We start from the raw sequence: 20533 nt of genomic DNA, 5'->3' as shown, positions 1-20533 counted from the left end.
CTAGTTTCCACTACTCTTTACCATAACTTCATTGTATAGCTCATCAACTTTATCCCACTATAGTTTCTGCAATTCTATGTTCATTTGAAACATTACATATTATTCACTATGAACTTCTAAATTCAAAACATGTGAACAGGAGAATAACACTAACAATGACACTATTCAGAAGTGCAAAAGATCGGGGGCTAATGAATCCTTGAATTGCTCACTATCAATAAGGAGAAATGCAGTGTTTTTCATTAGGCTGCATGTTATTGATTTTATGACAGATGCTTCGGGCTGGTGTAAATTTGAACACGGGCCGCATTTGGCCCGTGGACCGGACTTTGGTCATGCCTGTCATAGAGATTTACAACTCATTCATCTGCGCGTCTGTGCAGATTAGTTTCTCCTGCATGTTGCCGGACTTTGGGAAGAACCAGTCATACCACAAACATGGTCCGGATAAGGAGCTTCGTTGGACCAGAGACACCCAATGAGACCAAACATGAGTTGATAACTCGCTAATATTTTTGACCTTGGCATTCCTGCCGAGATCTCGTACATCACTTTAAGAGAGACAGGCTGCATCCTCCCACCGGATACAACAGTGGTGGTTTCAGAACTGGACTAGGAGAGCTGGGACCAATGGATGCTTTGAGGGAGAGAGAAGGATGGCCTGACAAGCCCAGACTCATTGCGAACATAACGTCTCCGCTGGGAGCAACAACGGCCGCCATGCCCCCCCCCCGTCTCACTCGCACAGCTGTTCCTCTCCTGTCAGCCTGCTTTGCTCCCCGTCCAGCCATTTGTGTCACTCGTCCTCTGACGTGGTTTGGTCTCTCTTTTTTCCCCTCCCTCCCTTTTGTTTTTTCACCCCTTTAACCTCTTTTTTTATTCAGAGCATCTTGTCTTGGTGCGTCCATTGTCTGCCATCCTTGTCCTCTCTGCCTTTCATCCTCATACTGTCCCCAATCCTTTCCTCATTTTTGAACATATTTCTATAAGATGATTATTACCTAAATTTAATTACAATTTATGTGCTTTTTTTTCAGACGTCCTCTCAGAAAATAATTCATCAATTTTTGTTGTGTCGATTTATTAATTGACTTTTCAAATTTTACTGTCTTGTATTTGTAATTTCAAACATTTTATTTATTGTATTTTTTGGTTTGTTTACTAAATAAAGGTAATTTTGTGGCAGTTTTAAAAGTTTTAATAATAATAATAATAATAATAATAATGTGATTATTACTATTATTATTATTATTATTATTATCATTATTGCAACTTTATTTGGCAATTTCAACATTTTAATTTTATATGCATATATGTATTAATTTATGTGTCAGTTTTTAAAATTAATTATTACTATTATTGTCATCGTCATCATCAATAATATTATTATTAGTATCAGTATTATTCATTGCCATTTTTAGCAATTTTTTAAACATTTTATTTATTTGATCATTGACTTGTTTTTGCAAAATGCAGGTAATTTGATGGCAGTTTAAAAAGTTTCTTAGCATCATTATTATTATTATTGTTATTGTTTTTGTTGCCATTGCTGTTGTTGTTGCAGTTGTCATTTTTTGGTTCATTCCTTTGGATATTTTGAATTATTCATTCATTCATTCATTCATTCATGCATTTATACACCCATCCATTCATTCATACAGTCATTTATTGCCCTTTGCTTGCTGCTAGGATATCTCTATCTCTAATTACAATATTGGAATTAATAATCTGTTAAGTCTGATGTAATTCTGTCTTTATCTCACCCATCAGGCTCCCTAGTAGTGTGTGTTTGCACATGTGTGCATGCTTGACTGTGTTTGTGTATGTATGTGTGTGTGTGCGTGCAGGGGCTTCCGGGACTTTCTCCGTAGAGGTTAATGGCCAGGGAAACTCCTTTTTCTCTCGGTGGCTCCGCCGCCCAACATCCCTGGAACCCGCTTACCTGTGGGTGCCTCCAGAAAATTGCCTCCTGATAAAAATAGTGCACAGCTGCGATGTGGCCCACTTTATTAGTCCTGTGGTCTGGAAAAGCCTCCTGGGTAGAGGTGGGGGAGGGGGGTGGCGTCATGGTGTTTTGAGCTGTGGTGAAACACACACACACACACACACACACACACACACACACACACAGCACTTCAATTCAACCATCCCTCCACACAATTGTGCAGCCAGGTATAAACAAGCTGACAGAGGAAGGTTGGACGTAATTGGGCCGGACCTCCGTACCTGGTACTGGAGCCGACCCAACTCCGTGCATCTAAGGGGAGGGGGGGGGGGGGAGTTGTGAAGAAGTAAAACTTTCACTGTATGACATTGCAGGCACACAATCACTGACACACACACACACACACACACATTGGCGTAAACACAACTTTACTTGCAGAAAGCGGATTTGTTGCAGGAAGGGGGGGAAACGGGTTCACCTACATGGCTAGCTTATATTGTAAAGATCTGAAGAGAAGGTTGGAGCTGCCATGCAAAGACGTCTATGGATGGAGGGAACTAGGACAGGAAGTTGGAGGGTTAGATGGAGGCAGATGATTTTCAGAAGAAGAAGCCATAACTGCTTAATGTATAATGAAGCATCCTTGAGCAAGGCACTGATCCCCGAGTTGCTCCTGATGGTTGGGTTAGTGTCTGGTCTTCACTGATGCAACCGGAGGAGCATCCTTCACGGGTGTGAAGGTCACCCTTGGGAACTGAAGGTACTTCTGCTAGAGAGTACTTTTTCATGGAGATGTGAGGGTTTCCTGACGCAGTCGATAATTGATCAATTGCAGGCTTCTGGTGCTAACCATGCGGCGACTCAATACAGAAAGGTCTCCCTGCGGGAATCCAACCATGGATCTCTTCTCTGTGATTGCGGCAACGCCCTCAGCTGGAGTTGTTGTCTTCCTACTCCTCACGCCCTCCTCATGTAGCATCGTAATCAGCTCCAATGCGTCACGCCAGCCCAATTTCACGGCCTCGGCGCTCCCAGTCCTCCTTTCTGTGCGGAGGGGATCCGCTGGGAATCACCTTTTTAAGATGCGCAGAGTCACCAGCCTCTGGAAAAGGGAACACCTCTGCTCACCGGTGTGTGTATGAGTGTGCGTGCTACTGTGTGTGTGTGTGTGTGTGTGTGTGTGTGTCTGCGTCCGGCACCGACACAATAGCCCGGCTGCGTTTTGACAAGAGTTACGACTCCCCTTGCATGAGCTGAGCAGGTCGAGTCCTGTTCTGCATTCTGATTAGTACCAACAATCAATAAACACACACACGCAAGGTCACACACACAAGCAGAGTACATGTATTTGCAGATATGTCGAGGGAAAACAACTTCATAATTTTTTTTTTCAACGGTAAATGATCCGGTTAAGTGAGGTTGAACTTTATAAATCTGGGGTTTTTAGCCGTGGGAGCAGTGGATGGGGATGGATGGTCCTGTGTGACGTACGCTCAACGCATCTATCATTGCTTCGAGAGGCGGGTGATTTCGCCTGTGGCAGGGAAAAAAGTATGTGTATGTGTGTGTGTGTGTGTGTGTGTGTGTGTGTGTGTGTGTGTGTGTGTATCTTGGTATCTTGAGGATATTTAGTTGACATGGCTTTCCTGCAGTATTGCATTGCCGAGGATGGACACGTTTTTCTCTAGAAACAGGTTAAAAGTTTGTTTATGCAAAGACTACAATGCTTACTAATTTTACCGTGTTTTGAATAAAATAATAATTCTGTCGTAGCAGATGTGTTCATACACTCTACTGTCAAAGAGCAAAACGTGTTTTTGTATTTTAATGCTAATTTTCTGTTCTGTTAATTGAGTTGAATTCATTTTTTTTTTACTTTAATTTAATTTTTTTTGTTTAATTTTAATCTTTTTTAATTGCATTTATGGAGGATCTCATCCAGAGGAGTTATCCAGGTCATGGCAGCTTGACTTGATTTTATCTAGTTGCCATTTCAAGACTTTGACAGAGTTTCGCTTTATTTTATTTTATTTTAAATTTGTTTATTTAATTTTACTCGCTCAATAATTATCTATACCGCTTATCCTACACTTAGGGTCTTGGGGATGCTGAAGCCTACCCAGCTGTAACTGGGTGAGATCGGGGATCGTATTTCATTTTATTTTATTTTATTTTATTTTATTTTATTTTATTTTATTTGCAAACAAAATCAGCTCAGATGTTTCAATCTATTCATACCGTTCATTCATCTGAAAAAGACTGATTTGTTGAGATCTCATTCCTCGCAGGGCTAATTTTTTTGCGATTGGCCAATGTCCGGGGTCCTACTGAGGGGCAGCGCCCCTGCCACCGGTGGGTACGCCGAGTCCGAGGAGGCGGAAGTTGACCTTAGAAATTGTTTACAGCAGAAAACTTTTACCGTTACAATATTTCAGAGTGTCCTGTCAACAGACAGGATTTGAAGGCAGAGAACTTCTTTACTCTAATATACAATGAAGATGACTTGTGATGGAGACATACTACCATTTACCCTCTCATTCACACGTGTCTGACAGACCCCCTGCATGTGTTTGGACTGTGGGAGGAAAATGGAGAACCTGGAGGAACCCCACAGGGAGAACATAGAGACTCCACACAGAAGGGCTTCCTTGTGGGAATCCAACCAGGGACCTTCTTGCTGGAGGGTTTTCAAAACAATGACCTTCATCGTCCACTAACGGTGGACTAACAGACGCTGTGCGTCACACGTACGCCAAACATAATGCTTGGTAGAAGTATTACGTGAAAGTCATAATCATCAGCTTAAACACACGCACATATACACATACACCAATACACACACACACACTTCTTTGACCTCTAAATAGCATGCCAACCTGACAGGCGAGGAAATAGCTTGTTTCATCAGTTCAATAAAGCCTTCATCTCGGTGTGACGTGCGAGACACACCTTCTCTTCCTCCTCCTCCTCCTCTTCTTTCTCACCCAGTGGCAGGATAGCACAACTCCCGTCCTTCTGTTTTTTCTATTTGAATCGGCATTCTTGTTCCCTTCGCACGCCGAGTCTCCTTGTCACACACACACACACACACACACACACACACACCCCACCTCTGGCCTCAAGGAAGAGGAGGTATGAGGGATGCAGTGAGGGGGGGTAGGGAGGAGATCCAAGGCAGAGAAGGTTTGGAAAATCCCCAAATGCACAGCAAAGGTCTGGAGAGTCAAGGTGAGAAGCAGAGGACTCGCTTCTTCTACCCCGAGCACACACCTACACAAACGCACATACACACACACGCACCCTCTCCAGTTTATTACATAGTGTGTGTGTGTGTGTGTGCCTGACTACACTTATGTGTGTGGATTTGGGATGTCATGATCATGCATGTGTTTTGCTGGTGTGTGTGTGTGTGTTATTTTTTGGTCAATCTCCAGTGCTCCTCAGGGCGTCCCTGGAGATGCCAGACCTCCCCTGTCAGCAAAGCGCTTAAAACTTATTTCTCTCTTCTGCTGGTTGGCATCTCCCAGGCATCAGAGCACATCCATGCCAGGAGCTGGAGATCAGACCAGGCCTGAACTTCATTCTCTGAAATACACCGTAGATTCAGGGTCCTGACTTTGAGCTAGTAAACCATCACCTCTAACCAAGTAGATTTTGCAGTCCAGTTTACATTTAGTGACAATACACCGGTCCAGGGCCTCCTGGAAGGCAGCCAGTGGAGAAGATGTCAGCCATTCCATGTTAGTATGTTAGCATGTTAGCATGTTAGCATGTTAGCATGTTAGCATGTTAGCATGTAGGTGAACCGCCAACCACAGAAGACACTACAAGTGTAGCTATTGTGGGTGGATCATGTGATTGAAAAAAAAGCTGTTAGCCTACCATCTGTCCCCACTGAGGTATACGCCACTTCATTGACAAATAGCACGGCCAATCTGGGATCTCCAAATATCATTCTACCATGACTGATGACGATTGGCTACCAGCAGCCATTGCAGACCTCATAAGAGTGAGCTGATGGCTATTCATGTACATAGTTGTACAGTGCCATATATGCTAATGCTATTATGCAAGGTAAAAATTACATCTATTTTAAATATGAAATGTACTCTGTTTGTATATCATTAAATACGGTAATATTTCTATGACTAGCTCATAACTCAATTGGCTATTGGAATGAATTTAAATGCTATTATTCCATTCTGGTGTTTTTAAATAAGAAATATTTACTTTTTAGATCACTTATTATATATGAAAATAATAATACATGATATAAGAGAATGTAAAGAAATACAGTGGTTTTATTAAAATGAAAATGGAGCGAAGAGACGGATGAGGTTGGGAGAATTTTTCATTTGGTGCTCTATTCCTTAACTTAAGTTACACTTAATTCTACAAAGTGCTGCTAAACGTAACGTGCACACTTTGCTACACTTTATGGTCAAATTTCATTTACAGACAGTGAATACTGCTCCTCTTTTTAAAACGAACACATTGTCCCCGGCTTTGAATGAGTCTTCCAATGCCTTGTCTGTTGATGTTCCCGCCGTCTGTTGCACCAAAACTGTGTATTTGTAAAAAGTACCCTTTACTGTGATGCTCTCCATCACGGTATCTCAACGACAACAACTTCTCCATCTCTGTATGGACGAGTTGACAACAAGCACACCTCACTCATGTTTTCCCATGATTTTTTTCTTGGCTAGCTCGTGTTAGAGACACATCCCACTTGTTTTGAACACCACGAACCATGGCGGCCACATTGGTGTCGACACTCATCTGGCTCGCACCCTTATTCAGATCTTGGCTTGTATGACACTACTAGTGCCAACTAGTAACTCGGAAAACTCCTAAACACTTGTAAGTCAAGGTTCTGCTGTAGATGTTTAGCATTTTTAGTGTCGGTAGATAATTTCGACCTGGTCATTTTAAAAAGTAGCTCACATAAATAGATAAAATACAACAGTTGATAAAGCAGTAAAGAGGCTGGCGGTTCTATTCCTAACTTCTACTGTCTTCATGCCGATGTGACGCTGATCCGCCCCATGCTAGTTAGCCTAGCATGGCAGTTCCGCCACCATCGCTGTGTGGAGGGATGAATGTGAGATCTGCTGGCCAGATCCATTGCTTATTGATGCTTCGGGACTTCACAAAGTTCCTTTTTTTCATGTTTTTGTTTCGCTAGCTTTGTTCCTCCTCAAGCGGTGAACTTTTGAAGAGCGTTACTGATGATATTACAGGAAAAAAAAAGCGAACGGATCCGTGTGTTATTCATGCATAAACTAATAAATGATAATTAGTCTTATCTTCAGACAATTACTTTTCATGCTGGCAAGATGCTTCCTCAGCTGTTTGTCCTCAATTAAATTTGTTTTCCTGCTAATTTGCTCAGATAATAATCGTCTCCGCCGGTAAACAAGTTTGTGTGATGCTGCCCTTGCTCACAGTGCTTTTTTTTTCTTTTCCTGCTGATTCACATCCGTTTTACCAAATTTGCATCGGCTGGTATTTTGTTATTCACCGGATGGATGGGCGCTACAGTTCCTCCCACAGTCCAAAGACATTCACGAGGTTCTTTGGAGACCCTTGAGTTGTCCTGATGTGTGAATGAGATTTGTGAATGTCCTCTGGGATGTTCCGGCTGGACGTCAGCGCTGTAGACTTCATGGTTCAGGTTCATCTCACGTTGCCATTTACTAAAAATTCCACCCACCCATGCATTCATTCAATTCATTCATTCATTATCTACAACACTTATCCAGCAGTCGGGGTCACAGGTGCTGGATCCTGGCCCAGCTATCATTAGCCAAGGGGCTGGGCTCACCCCGCACCAATCACTGGACCAATGTAGTGACAAAAAAAAACGTTTATTCCCTCATTGACATGTAAAATGAAACATACAAGCATTCACACACTCATTCACATAATAGCTAGCGACGGTCGTGTGCAAACTGCACATATTCCATACCCTGTGGCTACGGGACAATTTGTTTTACATGCCGCCAGCAGATTTGGGCAGATGGGATGGAGGTGCTTAGCTTTTCGTATTGCTCCTTGCCGTCGACAGTCCCTCTCGGTTGCAAAAAAGAGGTGCCATCAAGGAAAAAGTGAGAATTTGTTGCGTTCCGGCCTTAACTGGGCCGGTCTAACGTGTTGCGTGTCATGATGACGGCCCCGTTCGATTTCTTTATATATCATTGAAATGTGTTTAATATCCTTGGTGGCAGTCTGTTGTTTAAGGATTATTGAAATGTCCATCTAATATGTCATAGTCTTTTATGTCATTATTTGTGTTTGTTGATTATGTGCCCCCCTCTCATGTGGTGACTGCTTCCTATATATAGGTCTGTCCGGTCTCTTTGGCGGCTCTTTGATGCCTCTGATGCAGCTCTGTGTGGCTTTTGAGTATTTCATTAAAATGTGTTTTATTATAGTTCGTTCATTTTTAAAATGCAATTTTAACTTTGAAGATTATGGCGATATTGTAACGTCACAAAAAAACGTGTTAAAATATTTTTGTAGCTATTAATCAGCGACTGCACGCTCCAGTAAAAGGATGACAGCACACAGAGGGCGTAATTTTTGGTTTGTTGACGTGGATAATTTAAGTTCAGCTTTTGTTCATAAATACAAGAAGAAGTCAAGTATACATTGAACATTTTGCTTTAAAGTAACCTTCAACCCAACGCTTTTTATTTTGGAGTTCAAAATGTTTTGTTGCATGCAGAAATGTAGTTTTTTTTTTTTCTGCAGCTGATTTAAAGAAATGCAACACGTATTTTGTTTATGCATAGCATGAAGGCAAAAAAAAAAAAAAAAACATTATATGGTGTGTTAATTCATTTTAAATTCCATTGTGTGGCCCCTGGTGCTTTCTTAACTGTGGGGAAATGGGTCGAAATGGAGAGGTAAAGGTTTCCGACCCGTTGGCCAGTTGTATGTCGAGAGAGATCTTGTTGATCTTGTCTTAGCTATTTGCTCTGCTTTCATTAAAGACTTAGCAAGTTATTTTTGAGTTGGGTATTTGATTTTGCCTGGTGCGTTTACCCTTGCTGCCTAGTTGTTCTACGTTCATATCAGAGACTTAGCAAGTCTTGCTTTTGGGATACAGTGACAGCTTGATCTAGGTTTTCTGGGAATAAATCATTTCACAGATCCATCAACCCAGCGGTGTCCGCTCGCCCATCCTGTCATAAAGACATGAAACATTAATTCAATCATTCACATGTAAATTATAAACATACAACCATTCACTCATTCATTCACATATAATATACCCCTATTCAGTCACTCATCCACATTTCATACAGACCAACTCTCTCCATTTCTATCACTCTCTTGCTTTCTGTCCCCCTCTGTCCTGGTTGAGGCAGAAGGCCGCCACATCAATTAAATCCAACCTCTTTATCCAACGACGGCATCTTTCTCAGCATTGCGATATGCCAATTGTCATTGCAGCATTATCTGTATTCCGTATACAAACTGATTTTCACTGAAGCACGACGCTGACAGCGAAAGCATCGCGATGCGTTTTATGCTTGTGTAAATTACAAACATGCGGCACATGACACACGTGTCCTATTGACGCTGCTGAATGTCCTCTGGGCCGGTCGGACGGTCGGTCGATAGCCGTCTGCGACTTAGGGCCCTTGAAATTAACCCTAAGTTGCCTGGTCACGACCCGGCGCTGAGTTTTTTTTAAAAGTTCTTCACGCTCGGTTTGGTCGCACATCCAATCAAAGCCTAATCCATTTTTTTTTTCTTCTCTCTGCCCCCTAATGCCTATTGACTTCTCACAGAGGTCTTACATGGAATCAATTCCCCAGCTGAACGCGCCAGGGGTTTAATGTCGGCGTCGGTGGCGTCGGCCGGGGAACAGGGCCGGGCGATGTCTTTAGCTGTCAGCCAATGGAAATGAGACGTGCACCGCATGTGTGTGTGTGTGTGTGTGTTAGTACGAGAAAATAATACTTTCACCGCATCCCCTTCATCTCCTGTGTCATCTATCACTCTACCCCCTTCTCCTTTTTCGAGCCGTCTCTTCCTCCCCCGGCGGCGGGAGTGAGGGATGACAGCGGCTGCCGGTCCATCCGTCACTCCCAACGCTCGCGCACATGACATCTGGCGCTGGGCGGCCTCCTACTGATGTAAGAGGGATCCGTCATGTCTCGCTGTCACAACATCAGGCACGCCTGAGTGGATGTACACACACAAAGACACACAATACACCCTCTGAGTGTGTATCTGCGGGTGCATTTCAATCAACCTGATCTTATTAGCTTCTGTGATGCCACTGAGATTTCGGGGTGGTTTATTCTGGGCGGGAGCTTACGGCGCCGGCGTGACACTGTCGACAGGTTAACCATTCAAGGACAAAATGCTAATCTCTCACTCTGTCAATATCCTCTGGTCCTCCCCTCGCTTCTCACCGAAACAGGAGGATATTTTGACGTTGCGCTCATTTGAGGTCTGCGCCGGCACTGCGGAGAAGGGTGGATATGTCATGCTCCAGAGCGCGGGAGGTTTGGGGGGGGGGGGTTGGTAAGTTTGCTTTTTGCAGAATCCACATCAGGAGTTAGAGTGACTGTGAGTTTGCAACACCCCCCGCTGGATGGGAGAGGCACTGCAGCCTAGATCCTCTGAAATGAAGCCTTTTTACAGAGGCTCCGCTCGAGTGTCTTGTCAGATGTTCGAGGGAATAAAAAAAAATGGAATCGGCCTGAAGCTGAGCCGCGGTTGATGTCTCACAGAGAAATACGCGCCTCCTAAAAATGAGGACTTGATAGTGTGTTATCCCATAAAGAAACACCGCTAATGGCGTCCTGAGTGTGTCTGATATGTTGCCTACTTCTGGTCAAGACACATGTGACAAAAGCCTTATCACTGATACTCTGATATAGGAAGCAATCTGTGTGTGCAGTGCACAGAGATGTAGAGCAGCTTGGGATCTAAGGAAGTGCAGGCTCGGACTTTTAAGACAAAAATGACTCGCACACAGATCTAAACAATTTTCTCTGAAACCTGTCTTTACTTTAAAGGTCAGTAAACAAAGAGGATGCCAAATTATGTGAGGCTTATTTCAGGTGTTATGTCAAGATGAGATGCAGATCGGCTGATAAGTGACCTCCTCTTAGTCTGGGCACATCAGGCCACAATGTTACCCTGGGACTTGTTGGTAGCACCAGCACCAGTCTGCTATCTTTTTCACCGGGTCCATATTGGCCTTCCACGTTTTGGGTCCTTGACTGACAAGAGTCTGGTATCCACCGAATGAGTCCAGCTAGATGCGTTCTCCTTTTGTACACTCGGTCCCCTGGAGTCGACTCTTCTCAGGATATCCTCATTGGTGACCAGGCCCCTGTAAGACACTTGGTGAATCCTCTTGTGGGACACATTTAGTCTGTACCCAATTTTCACCATCTGCTTATGTCTCCCTTACATGTATGCTCCAGAGGGGTCGAGCTTACTTTTGACCGGATGGACTTGGGTGTCCATACTTGTTGGGAGGCAAGTGCAGCTCACAGGCTCACAGGTGGTTGAGGACCTGAGACCAGGCTCATAATCCTGTTCTGGTCAAGAGCAGGTCCTTCTTCGGCCAGCAGCAGAAGGAGCAGGTATTACAGAATGTTCAAAGGAGCACATTCTTTGGTTCTTATGATCATCAGGTCAGGTTCAGGGTAGAAGTCAGCGTTTTCTTCTCCTTGATTCCAGTCAGCTTCCCATTATATTTGCAATAGGAGGCCCGTTCTAGTCGTTTAGCAATCAATAAAGCTCTTTAACTATGTATTTCTTTTCTGACACTGATGATATGACCGACCTCTGTTGCCCCTTCATCCAGCCTTCCTCTCTTGATCTGGAAATGAGTTGAGGTATAAGGTAATGTCACTGGCGGAGTCAAACTCATTCCAAACTCCTGCTGGTCCACTGAGGCCTCCATGGTGAAGTTGATGGCTGAAAAACAGAAGTCAGGATCTGGCATACTTGTGTCAAATGCCTGTTCCATGGACAAGAGGCTCTGGGTATACTATGGATGCTGACCCTGGACTGTGGTGAGAGCAATGGTGAATGTTCATGTACACTCACAGGAGTGGAGGAGAGTAGAGTTAGTATCAAAAGCTGATCCAGGTCTGCCTGACATGATTATTATTACAATCATCATTTAGAATGTTGTTTTCAAGGCACCTATACCTCTTTAAAACAAAATAAGATTTCAAGGGCACTTGCGGACGGAATGAGACTGGGCCGAGCTGATTTCCATTCAAAGTCCTCCCTTTCATCCTGCTAAGAGAAGAAGTTTGAGCGAGTGATGAAGCTACAACCTGGCAGGGGTAAATGATAGTACGCCTCAAGGAGATTGAGTCATAGTTGTTCTGAAGCTCATGTTCACAATACATAGTTACTCTGTCCAACTCTGGACTCCCCCCCCCACATTGGAGAATTCACCCTGGTCCTTCAGCAGCTCCACTGGTTGTCCATAGAATCCAGTATCCACTTCCAAACATTGCTCCTTACCTAAAAATGCATCCAGTCTTCATACTGCCAGCCTCTTATGCCCTCTAAGGTCTTCCACGCTAAACTTGTTACCTCTGCCCACCTTAGTATTATGCGATAATATTATGTGATGCTGACTCCCTCCTTCAGTTTGAGTCCAAACTCAAAAGCCATCTGTTCAAACTTCGCAACTCTGTACCCTAGATTGCAACTGCTGCCAATCTTTTTTTAATCTATTTAATCTTTTTAAATATATATATAAAGTATAATAAATTCAAATGAGCTTTTCTATCCCTTTGGTGAGGTGACCTTGGGTTTAGAGAGGTGCCTACAGGTAAAATTCTTCCGTTTCACTAAACTTCGCATTCAGTACTCATTGAAATCAGAGCAGTGACAAAGAAGGTGGACAAGATGGTCAAAATGGAATTGTTGATCCCCGTTTGGACAATCGGGGAAAATGATTCCATCCATCCATCCATCCATCCATCCATCCATCCATCCATCCATCCATCCATCCATCCATCCATCCATCCATCCATCCATCTCCTACCGCTTATCCGGGGTCAAGTCGTGGGGGAGCCGAGGCTCAGACTTGCCTCTTCCCAGCTACTTCCCTCCCAGCTAGGATCCCAAGTTGGTCCCAGGCCAGAGACATAGTCCTTCTCAGTTGGACATGGCCAGAACACCTCACCAGGGAGGTGTCCAGATGCCTGGATGCTCTTCTCCACCTGACTGAGCAGCTACTCTACTCTCAGCCCCTCCCACATGGCCGAGCTCCTCACCCTATCTCTAAGGGAGAGCCTGGAGAATCTGCGGAGAAAACTAATTTCAGACGCTTGGATCCACAACCTTGTTCTTTCAGTCACAGTCCACAGTTTGTAGGAATGCAGATCGATCAGTAAAGTGAGAGATTCACCTCTTGGCTCAGCTCCTTCTTCACCAAGGAGAATCTGCATCATTGTGGATGCCGTATCGATCGGTCGATCTCCGAGCATTTTCAGCCTTCCCTCACTTATGAACAAGACGCAGAGATACCTGAACCCCTCCACCAAAGGCACAACCTACTCCTGGACCCAAAGTGGGCACTCCACACGTTTCCGGCTGAGAACCATGGTCTTACCTCAACCATGGTTGAGAAGTGTGATTTCCCCCTGTGGTTGGAGCGCACACCCTCCGGTTCTACCTTTTTAAGAGTATTGCCAATACTCCAGAGGCACTGCCCCGCCTTCTAAGCAATGTTGCAGAAGTTTGAAGACCTGCAGCATCCACAGCCTTAAGGAACTTAGGGCGGATCTCAGTCACCCCTTGGGCCCTGGCACAGAGGGGCTTTCTGGCTCCCTCAGCAACTTCGGCCAAGGAAATAGTTCACCCCAAAGTCTCCCGACTCCGCTTCCTTATTCCAAGGTGTTGTTCGGTTGTTGAGGAGGCTAAAGTCAGCAGCCTGCCATCCCCGCTGAACATGGTGATAACGGTGCGCTGCTCCCCCCTCCAGAAGTTGCTACCTCACTGAATTCCTCCCATGGCCAAATTTTTGCATCGGTAACCACCAAAACTGTGTGCCGCTTGGCCTGCAGGTACCTGTCTGCAGGCCAGAAAGGCTCAGTAGGACTCCTTATTTGGCTTGACGGCATCCCTCACCACAATGGTCCTCCAGCGGGTTTGTGGGGTTTACCGCCTCAACAGGCATCGACTATTTTACGACTGCAGCTCAGGTCTGCCACTTTGACAATCAAGGCATGGGACATGGTTCATTCAGACATGTGCCTCGGGACATGGTTGAAGCTCTGCCAGAGGTAGGAGTTGAAACTCTTTCTGACAAGGGACTCTGCCAGATGTTCCCAACATACCCAGTAGGAAAACGCTATTCTGGTTCAGATCGGGGCAACCATTCCTACCAGTCACTCCTTTTTGGATCCCACTGTCAAGGCCCACATGAGATTTAAGTCCCCATGTAAGAAGTCGAGACTATCTCTAATGGCTACTCCAAAAAGGGTGGGTAGGCTGATCTGCTGTCAGGTGCAGAAGCACAGATGGATAGAGGCTACCCTCACATCCAATCAGTATGCCCACCCTTGCCCAGTGCCTCTAACTGGGGGCAAAATTATTGATATTTTGTCAATAAATTATGCCGTGGATAGCTCTCCTACCCTCATTGCAAGAAGGTTCCTGGTTGGATTCTCACATCCATGTTCTCCAACTGTCTGCTTGGGGGTTCTCGAGGTTCCTCCCACAGTCCAAAAACAGGCAGGAGGTTCATTGGAGACCCTGGATTGTCCAGATTTGTGATTGAGACGGTGAATGAGTGAAGTCTCTATATGATGTTTAAGTGAGTAACTAGTTATATGCCTCCAAATGTGGCTCTTTGATCAACTAGTGGGCGGTTCAGGTTGAACCCTCTTCTCCTCCAATGATAGCTAGTATAGACCCACTTCTCCTGCAGCCCCGACTGCACTATATGCAATACAGATAATGAATGACTTTGCATTTGTCGGCAGAGTGAAGACACATTAAAACATCATCACTATTTTATTTTGTCATTTTGACGGTGCTCTCAAATATCAATCAAAAGTTATAATTCTCCACCCCCCTCCATCCCTAAGCGCAGGGTAGGCGGTGAAGATAATCAATAAGTGAATGAACTGTGAATGAATGAATACAATAAACACGATAAACTGACATGTTGATCTTTGTCGTATGTCACTGCTAGATTGCAGTGGGGCTTCCAGGAGGGTGGCAGTTACTCGAGAAGACCTCCTTTGCATTGGGGTTGCTAATGGGTTGGAGATGATATGGTCTCGACACACTGGACACACACAGTACATCATTTGCATAAAGGCAGTTTTATGTCATTTATACAACTAACCGCTTGATGCTGAGCAGTAGGCAGAGATTGGTGCTTTGCAAAGCCTTCTTTCACCAGGTTAGTACTTATACACAAATAGAGAATCAGACACACGCTGCAATGCAAACACGGTTCATGAGAGTAATCAGATTACACCTTCTAGACTTTTGGGTTTCGTTCGGCGCCATGGGAGTGTGGGTGCGGCAACTAACGGATGGCTAATTAAGGAATAGATGATATGAATTTGTAATTAGCTTGTTTGTGCGGGTGGATATCGGGTGCCGCCAAGGCAAAAAGATGGAAGATGGAGCCGTTGGAGGAAGACGGAAAGAGAAGGAAGGGGGTGGGACGGCTGAGAACGAGTGAGAGCAAAGTCCTTATTCAGGCCTTTCGGGCTCAGCCGTCACATCAAGGATCCAAATCAATCCTGCAAATTGGTTTGTTCCTCGACAAGGTTACCAAATGACGAGGGGGGAGAATATGAGATAGAGAGTGAAAATGCTAGCGCTGTAACGAGAGGGTGATAGAGGAGAAGGAGGAGGATGTCCCAGCGTTGACGTATTGTTTAATGCAGAGCTCCGTGTGTGTGTGTGTGTGTGTGCGTGTGTGTGCGGTGAGCTGAAGGCCAGTGGCGGGGTCACGATGCTATGGAGAGGGTGAAGGATCCGGACGGTTGTTGTTTGTTACAGATAAACAGAACAGACTGAGTGATGGCACTCGGGTCAGTGTGTGTGTGTGTGTGTGTGTGTGTGTGTGTGTGTGTGTGTGTGTGTGTGTGTGCTGATGTGTGCACATGGGGTATCTCCTGTTGTGATGATACGTGGGGTGTGAATCTCAAATCGCAGGCTGAGCCAGTACATTTATAAGAAAAGGTTCACCCTGACACACACACACACACACACACACACACACACACACACACACACACAGTCATACACGCATACACTGACCTGGTGGTTTTCCTGTGTGTGTGTGTGTGTGTGTGTGTGTGTGTGTGTGTGTGTCTTCCAGGAACACTTCACGCCGGAGTGTAAGTTTAAAGAGTGCGTTTTTGAGAACTACTACGTCACCTACTCGTCCATCCTGTACCGACAGACCCAGTCAGGCCGGGCCTGGTACCTCGGTATCAACCGTGACGGCCAGGTCATGAAGGGGAACCGCGTGAAGAAGACCAAGGGAGCGGCGCACTTCCTGCCCAAACTCATTGAAGGTTAGATTTTTCATGTTCTCCGAACAACTTAGGGGTTAATGGGTTAGGTAACCAAACTCATAACTCAATTTCCCCATTAAAATTAATTGAAATGCTATTAATCCGTTCCAGCCCTCTGGTTTTGCGACGTGTTTTTTTTAATTAGAAAAATGTTTGTTATAAGTAACAAATACAGTATGGAAAAGTAATACTACATAATAAGATAAGTAAATGTATCAGGGAGGTGGATGAAGATGCTGAAGCAGAGGAGGTCATTTAGTGCTCTATCCCCTTTAACTTACAGTTAATGCTACAATCTTTTGCTCAATGTAACTTACACATTTTATGGCTGAACAATATGATTTAGCGACGCAGTGAATACCGCTCCTCTTTTTAAAATGATCAAACCGGCTCCTCTGATGCCTCCTCTGTTGACGTTCCCACCGTCTCCTGCTCCGAATGGACGTCACTTCAAGAACTTTTCCATTTCTTCATGGTTGAGTCCACAACACGAACACCTTTTCCATGATTTTATCTGGGCTTGCTAGTGGCGGGCGGAGCGTCCAACTGTTATTAAACTCCACTTCACATCGCGTCAGTGTCATATGCTCATCCTGATCCTATCTTAGATCTCGGCTTGTATAATGGGGCAAAAAATTCCACTGAGCGATGGCTCCGATCTCAGAAAACTCGTAAGATGATGTACTCGGATGTCAAGGTTCCGCTGTATAGGGTGTCCCCAAAAAAAACCATCAATATATTCCTATTAAAACTAGTTCTTATTTTAAACTCTTGAATAAGAAAAGCTGTCATTGATTCAAATGGAAAGCAATGCCAAATTAATATCACAACAAATGATCACTCCAAATAAATCCTGTACATCTATCATTATTATTTATTCACTCATTTGCACAATTTTTGCTTTGCGTTAAGGGTCCTTATATCGTATATCAGATTTTTCTTTTTGCATGTATTTGTAATTTTTTTTAAGCGTGCAAAACGGGTGACTTATATATTAAATCTGACGATAAAAACAATGCTATTCCGTTTCTCTTGGGTACGGACGGCTATTTGCAGAGAAGGTACAGGAGAGCTGATGGAGATGTAAATAAAAGTGTGTGTCCACAAAATTGTCCAGATGTGACAAACTTGTGAATGGTTGTATGCGTCTATATGTGGCTTTGTGATTCACCGGACTGGGGTGAACCTCACCTCACGTCCAATGACGGCAGGGATAGGCTCCAGCACCCAGGTGACATAGATAATGAATGAATGAATTAATGTGACACGTCATAAAACTAAACGAACTGCCTGAAAGTTGCAGGAGTTGGACATTTTTGAACCTTTCACAGAAAGTAAAGTTTCACTTGGACTCCAAGCCACCTTTTCTGGGGTGGGTGAGATTCTTTGGTGCCTCTAGTGGTGAAAATATGAAGAAACCCTTTCACATCCTTCTGTCTTCCCTCCCCTCTAGTGGCCATGTACAGAGAGCCCTCCCTGCACGACGTTGCCGAGCAGAGTCCTCCCAGGAAAACGCCCAAGACCTCCAGTGACTCGCCCGTCCACCAGAATGGCAAGAAAGACCCTCAGTCCAAAACCAAAACCTCCTCCTAGCGTTCGGAGATGTGGGCGGAGGAGGTCCGGATACCATGGGCGCTGGATGGCACCAAAACAGGGCTGAACAGGGTTGTTAGGGCTTCCCTCCCCTCCACACCTTCAACATGGATCCTTCCCGGAGGACCACAATGCACTGGTGGAGAACCGAGCGGCATTTTCTTTGCAACCGCTTCAGAGGGACTCCGCGTCACCCTGTCCTCGGTTCCAGCAAAATTTTTCTAACTCCGTGGACGTCCCTTTTTTTTTATTATTTGCCCGTGATGGTTATTAGACCCTGGGATTCAAAAGCAATAACCCTTCGAAGAGGCAACCCAGGATCACGTATCGGCAAAAGAAAAAGACTCGCGCCCCTATCGGCGGCGCCGTTGTGCCCGGTAGAGTGGTGATGCGGTCTTCCTGCACGCGTGCACAGAACGCTAAACAAGACAATGCTATGCTAATGTTAGCCCGCCGATCTTTGCAGACATTTCTTTTCTTCTCCGCAGCCATCTGCTCAGTCCGCGTCTTCTGCGCGTGTCAGCAACTTTCCGAGGCGGCTGTGATGCCCGTGCGCGTGTGTGCGCGTGCAAATGTGTGTGTGTGTGTGTGTGTGTGTGTGTGTGTGTGTGTGTGTGTGTGTTTGTGTGTACTATCCCCTCTTCTTCATTCACCTTTAGTGCAACTTGATTAGTTTGTGACACGGACTCAATTTTACACTCGGCGGCACAGGAGAAACCCCTTCTCTGTTCACGGGCTCTGTTAATCTTTTAGCCCTTAAACAATGCATCCCATGGCCACACTCACACACACACACACACACACACACACAATCACACATGCATACAATCATTACTACATTGACATTTACACACACAAACAGGCAAGGGTGTGTGTGTACCGTGTGCACCCACTTCTGCTTCCCTGACAACCGCCGGCATCAACTCTCGACTTAACACACTTGACACGATGGTGAGCATCGACGCATTTGGAAACACGTGTGTGTGTTTGTGTGTGTATGCAACTCACTCTTTATATGACGACATTTCTCCGACATCCGAAATGCACTACCTCCATGTGATACTCCATATCCTGTGACACAACCAGACAAATCTCTTTTCAAGTATTGCCGTAGCAACTGGACTTGGATTTTCCTCCTGAAGGTGTTTCACCTCTCATTCCGGAGGCTTCTTTCGCCCAAAAGTTCGGGAACTATTGCTGGAAAGCCGAGCTGCCTTCCCCTGATATCACAAGGGTAAAAAAAAACGTGCCCTTGACCCGGGAAAGGTACCTGGAATATCTTAGAAGGAAACTTCCTCAGCATCTCTGCCTTGATTCATCTCATTTCATTTGTTTTTGTCGTGGTAGAAACAGACCAGAAGCAGAGAACATACGAAAAGTGGATGCTTGACGAGGTCAAGGCGGAGGATTGCGGAGGAAGATGTTTGAGTTAGCATGTACAGTAGAGGTGGAGTGCAGGTACTTTTACCACTTCCCTAAATGTAATCAGCCTGATTTTCAGTAGATCACCCTGTAATCGGAGGTACAGTGGAAACGCAGAACCCAGAGATCACCAGGAATTCTTCGATAAGTTCCTGGCAATAAAAGTTCCTGGGATTTCTTTGGAAAAGGGAGCTAAAGTTGAAAACCCAACCCCAGAAGTCTCATACCGGGAACTCCTCTAAAAGTCTGTGAGCACTGAAGAACCTCGGGGATGCAGATGAGGAAACCTCTTCAAGGAGAGAGACCAAGTCCAGTTGCCATGACCTGAATGTCTGAGAACCTCCACGGGAAGACATATTGTTGCTATAGAGACGGAGCCGGCAGCTCCGACTGCCCATGACGTCTGTTGATTTCTTTGCAACGTCATTTGTTTTAAGCAGTAAAACCTGGAATTAATTTCTTGTTCACTTGAGAAAACTTCTTGTCCACCCAAAAGTGATCCGGGAGGAGTGATTTTTTTTGGACATGCCAGGAATTTGCAGAACCAATGTAACTATGGGATGGGGGTACACTAACCAAAATCAATGATAGGATGTCCTTAAAGCCATGTCTTTTGACACACTGCTATCCAACCTGCTGTTTTTGAACACAAACAGCAGAACATCTGCAGGGCTTTTGAGCTGCTCGCCATCTTCACCCATCCTCACTTCTTACGAGGACCCGTCTCCGATTGCAGATGGTCCTCGGAACATATTTGGTGATCCGTCTTGCACCCGTGGGCTCATTGTGATGCGCTAGTCACCTTTACACTTTCAATTTCAGAGCCCATTGTGAAAAAGTCACTCTTTCTGTTCAGGACACTTGCCGGGCTAGCTGCTGCTATCTAATGTGTGTGTGTGTGTGTGTGTGTGTGTGTGTGTGTGTTGCGGTTTCATGATGCCGGCAAGTCCTGTGAATCCTGACAATCAAGTCGGACAAGAGCGGAGGAAGCTACAATTGGAAAAAAATGCGAGGCTTTGTGGAGTGTTCT

The 20533-nt window shown here is 44.9% G+C and overlaps 1 protein-coding gene across 2 annotated transcripts in view; it reads left to right on the top strand.

The window, feature by feature from the left end:
* The window catches only part of fgf11a (fibroblast growth factor 11a), a 75295-nt gene extending 56310 nt beyond the window's left edge, over positions 1 to 18985 (top strand). Inside the window, exons 4-5 of one of the 2 annotated variants that reach the window (XM_086166561.1) lie at positions 16290 to 16488; positions 17942 to 18985. In XM_086166561.1, coding sequence (XP_086022687.1) covers positions 16290 to 16488; positions 17942 to 18081 — 339 coding nt within the window. In that variant the 3' untranslated portion in view covers positions 18082 to 18985. The remainder of the gene's footprint in view (positions 1 to 16289; positions 16489 to 17941) is intronic. The other variant, XM_086166562.1, reaches the window with a different exon arrangement.
* Positions 18986 to 20533: the final 1548 nt, after the last annotated feature.

This window comes from Fistularia commersonii, chromosome 19 (assembly GCF_037954325.1).
Source record: "Fistularia commersonii isolate RoL2024-O1a breed Wild chromosome 19, RoL_Fcom_v1.0, whole genome shotgun sequence".
NCBI classification, from domain to species: domain Eukaryota; kingdom Metazoa; phylum Chordata; class Actinopteri; order Syngnathiformes; family Fistulariidae; genus Fistularia; species Fistularia commersonii.
Note: the sequence above shows the minus strand (reverse complement) of the source record. Positions and strands in the feature narration are given on the sequence as shown.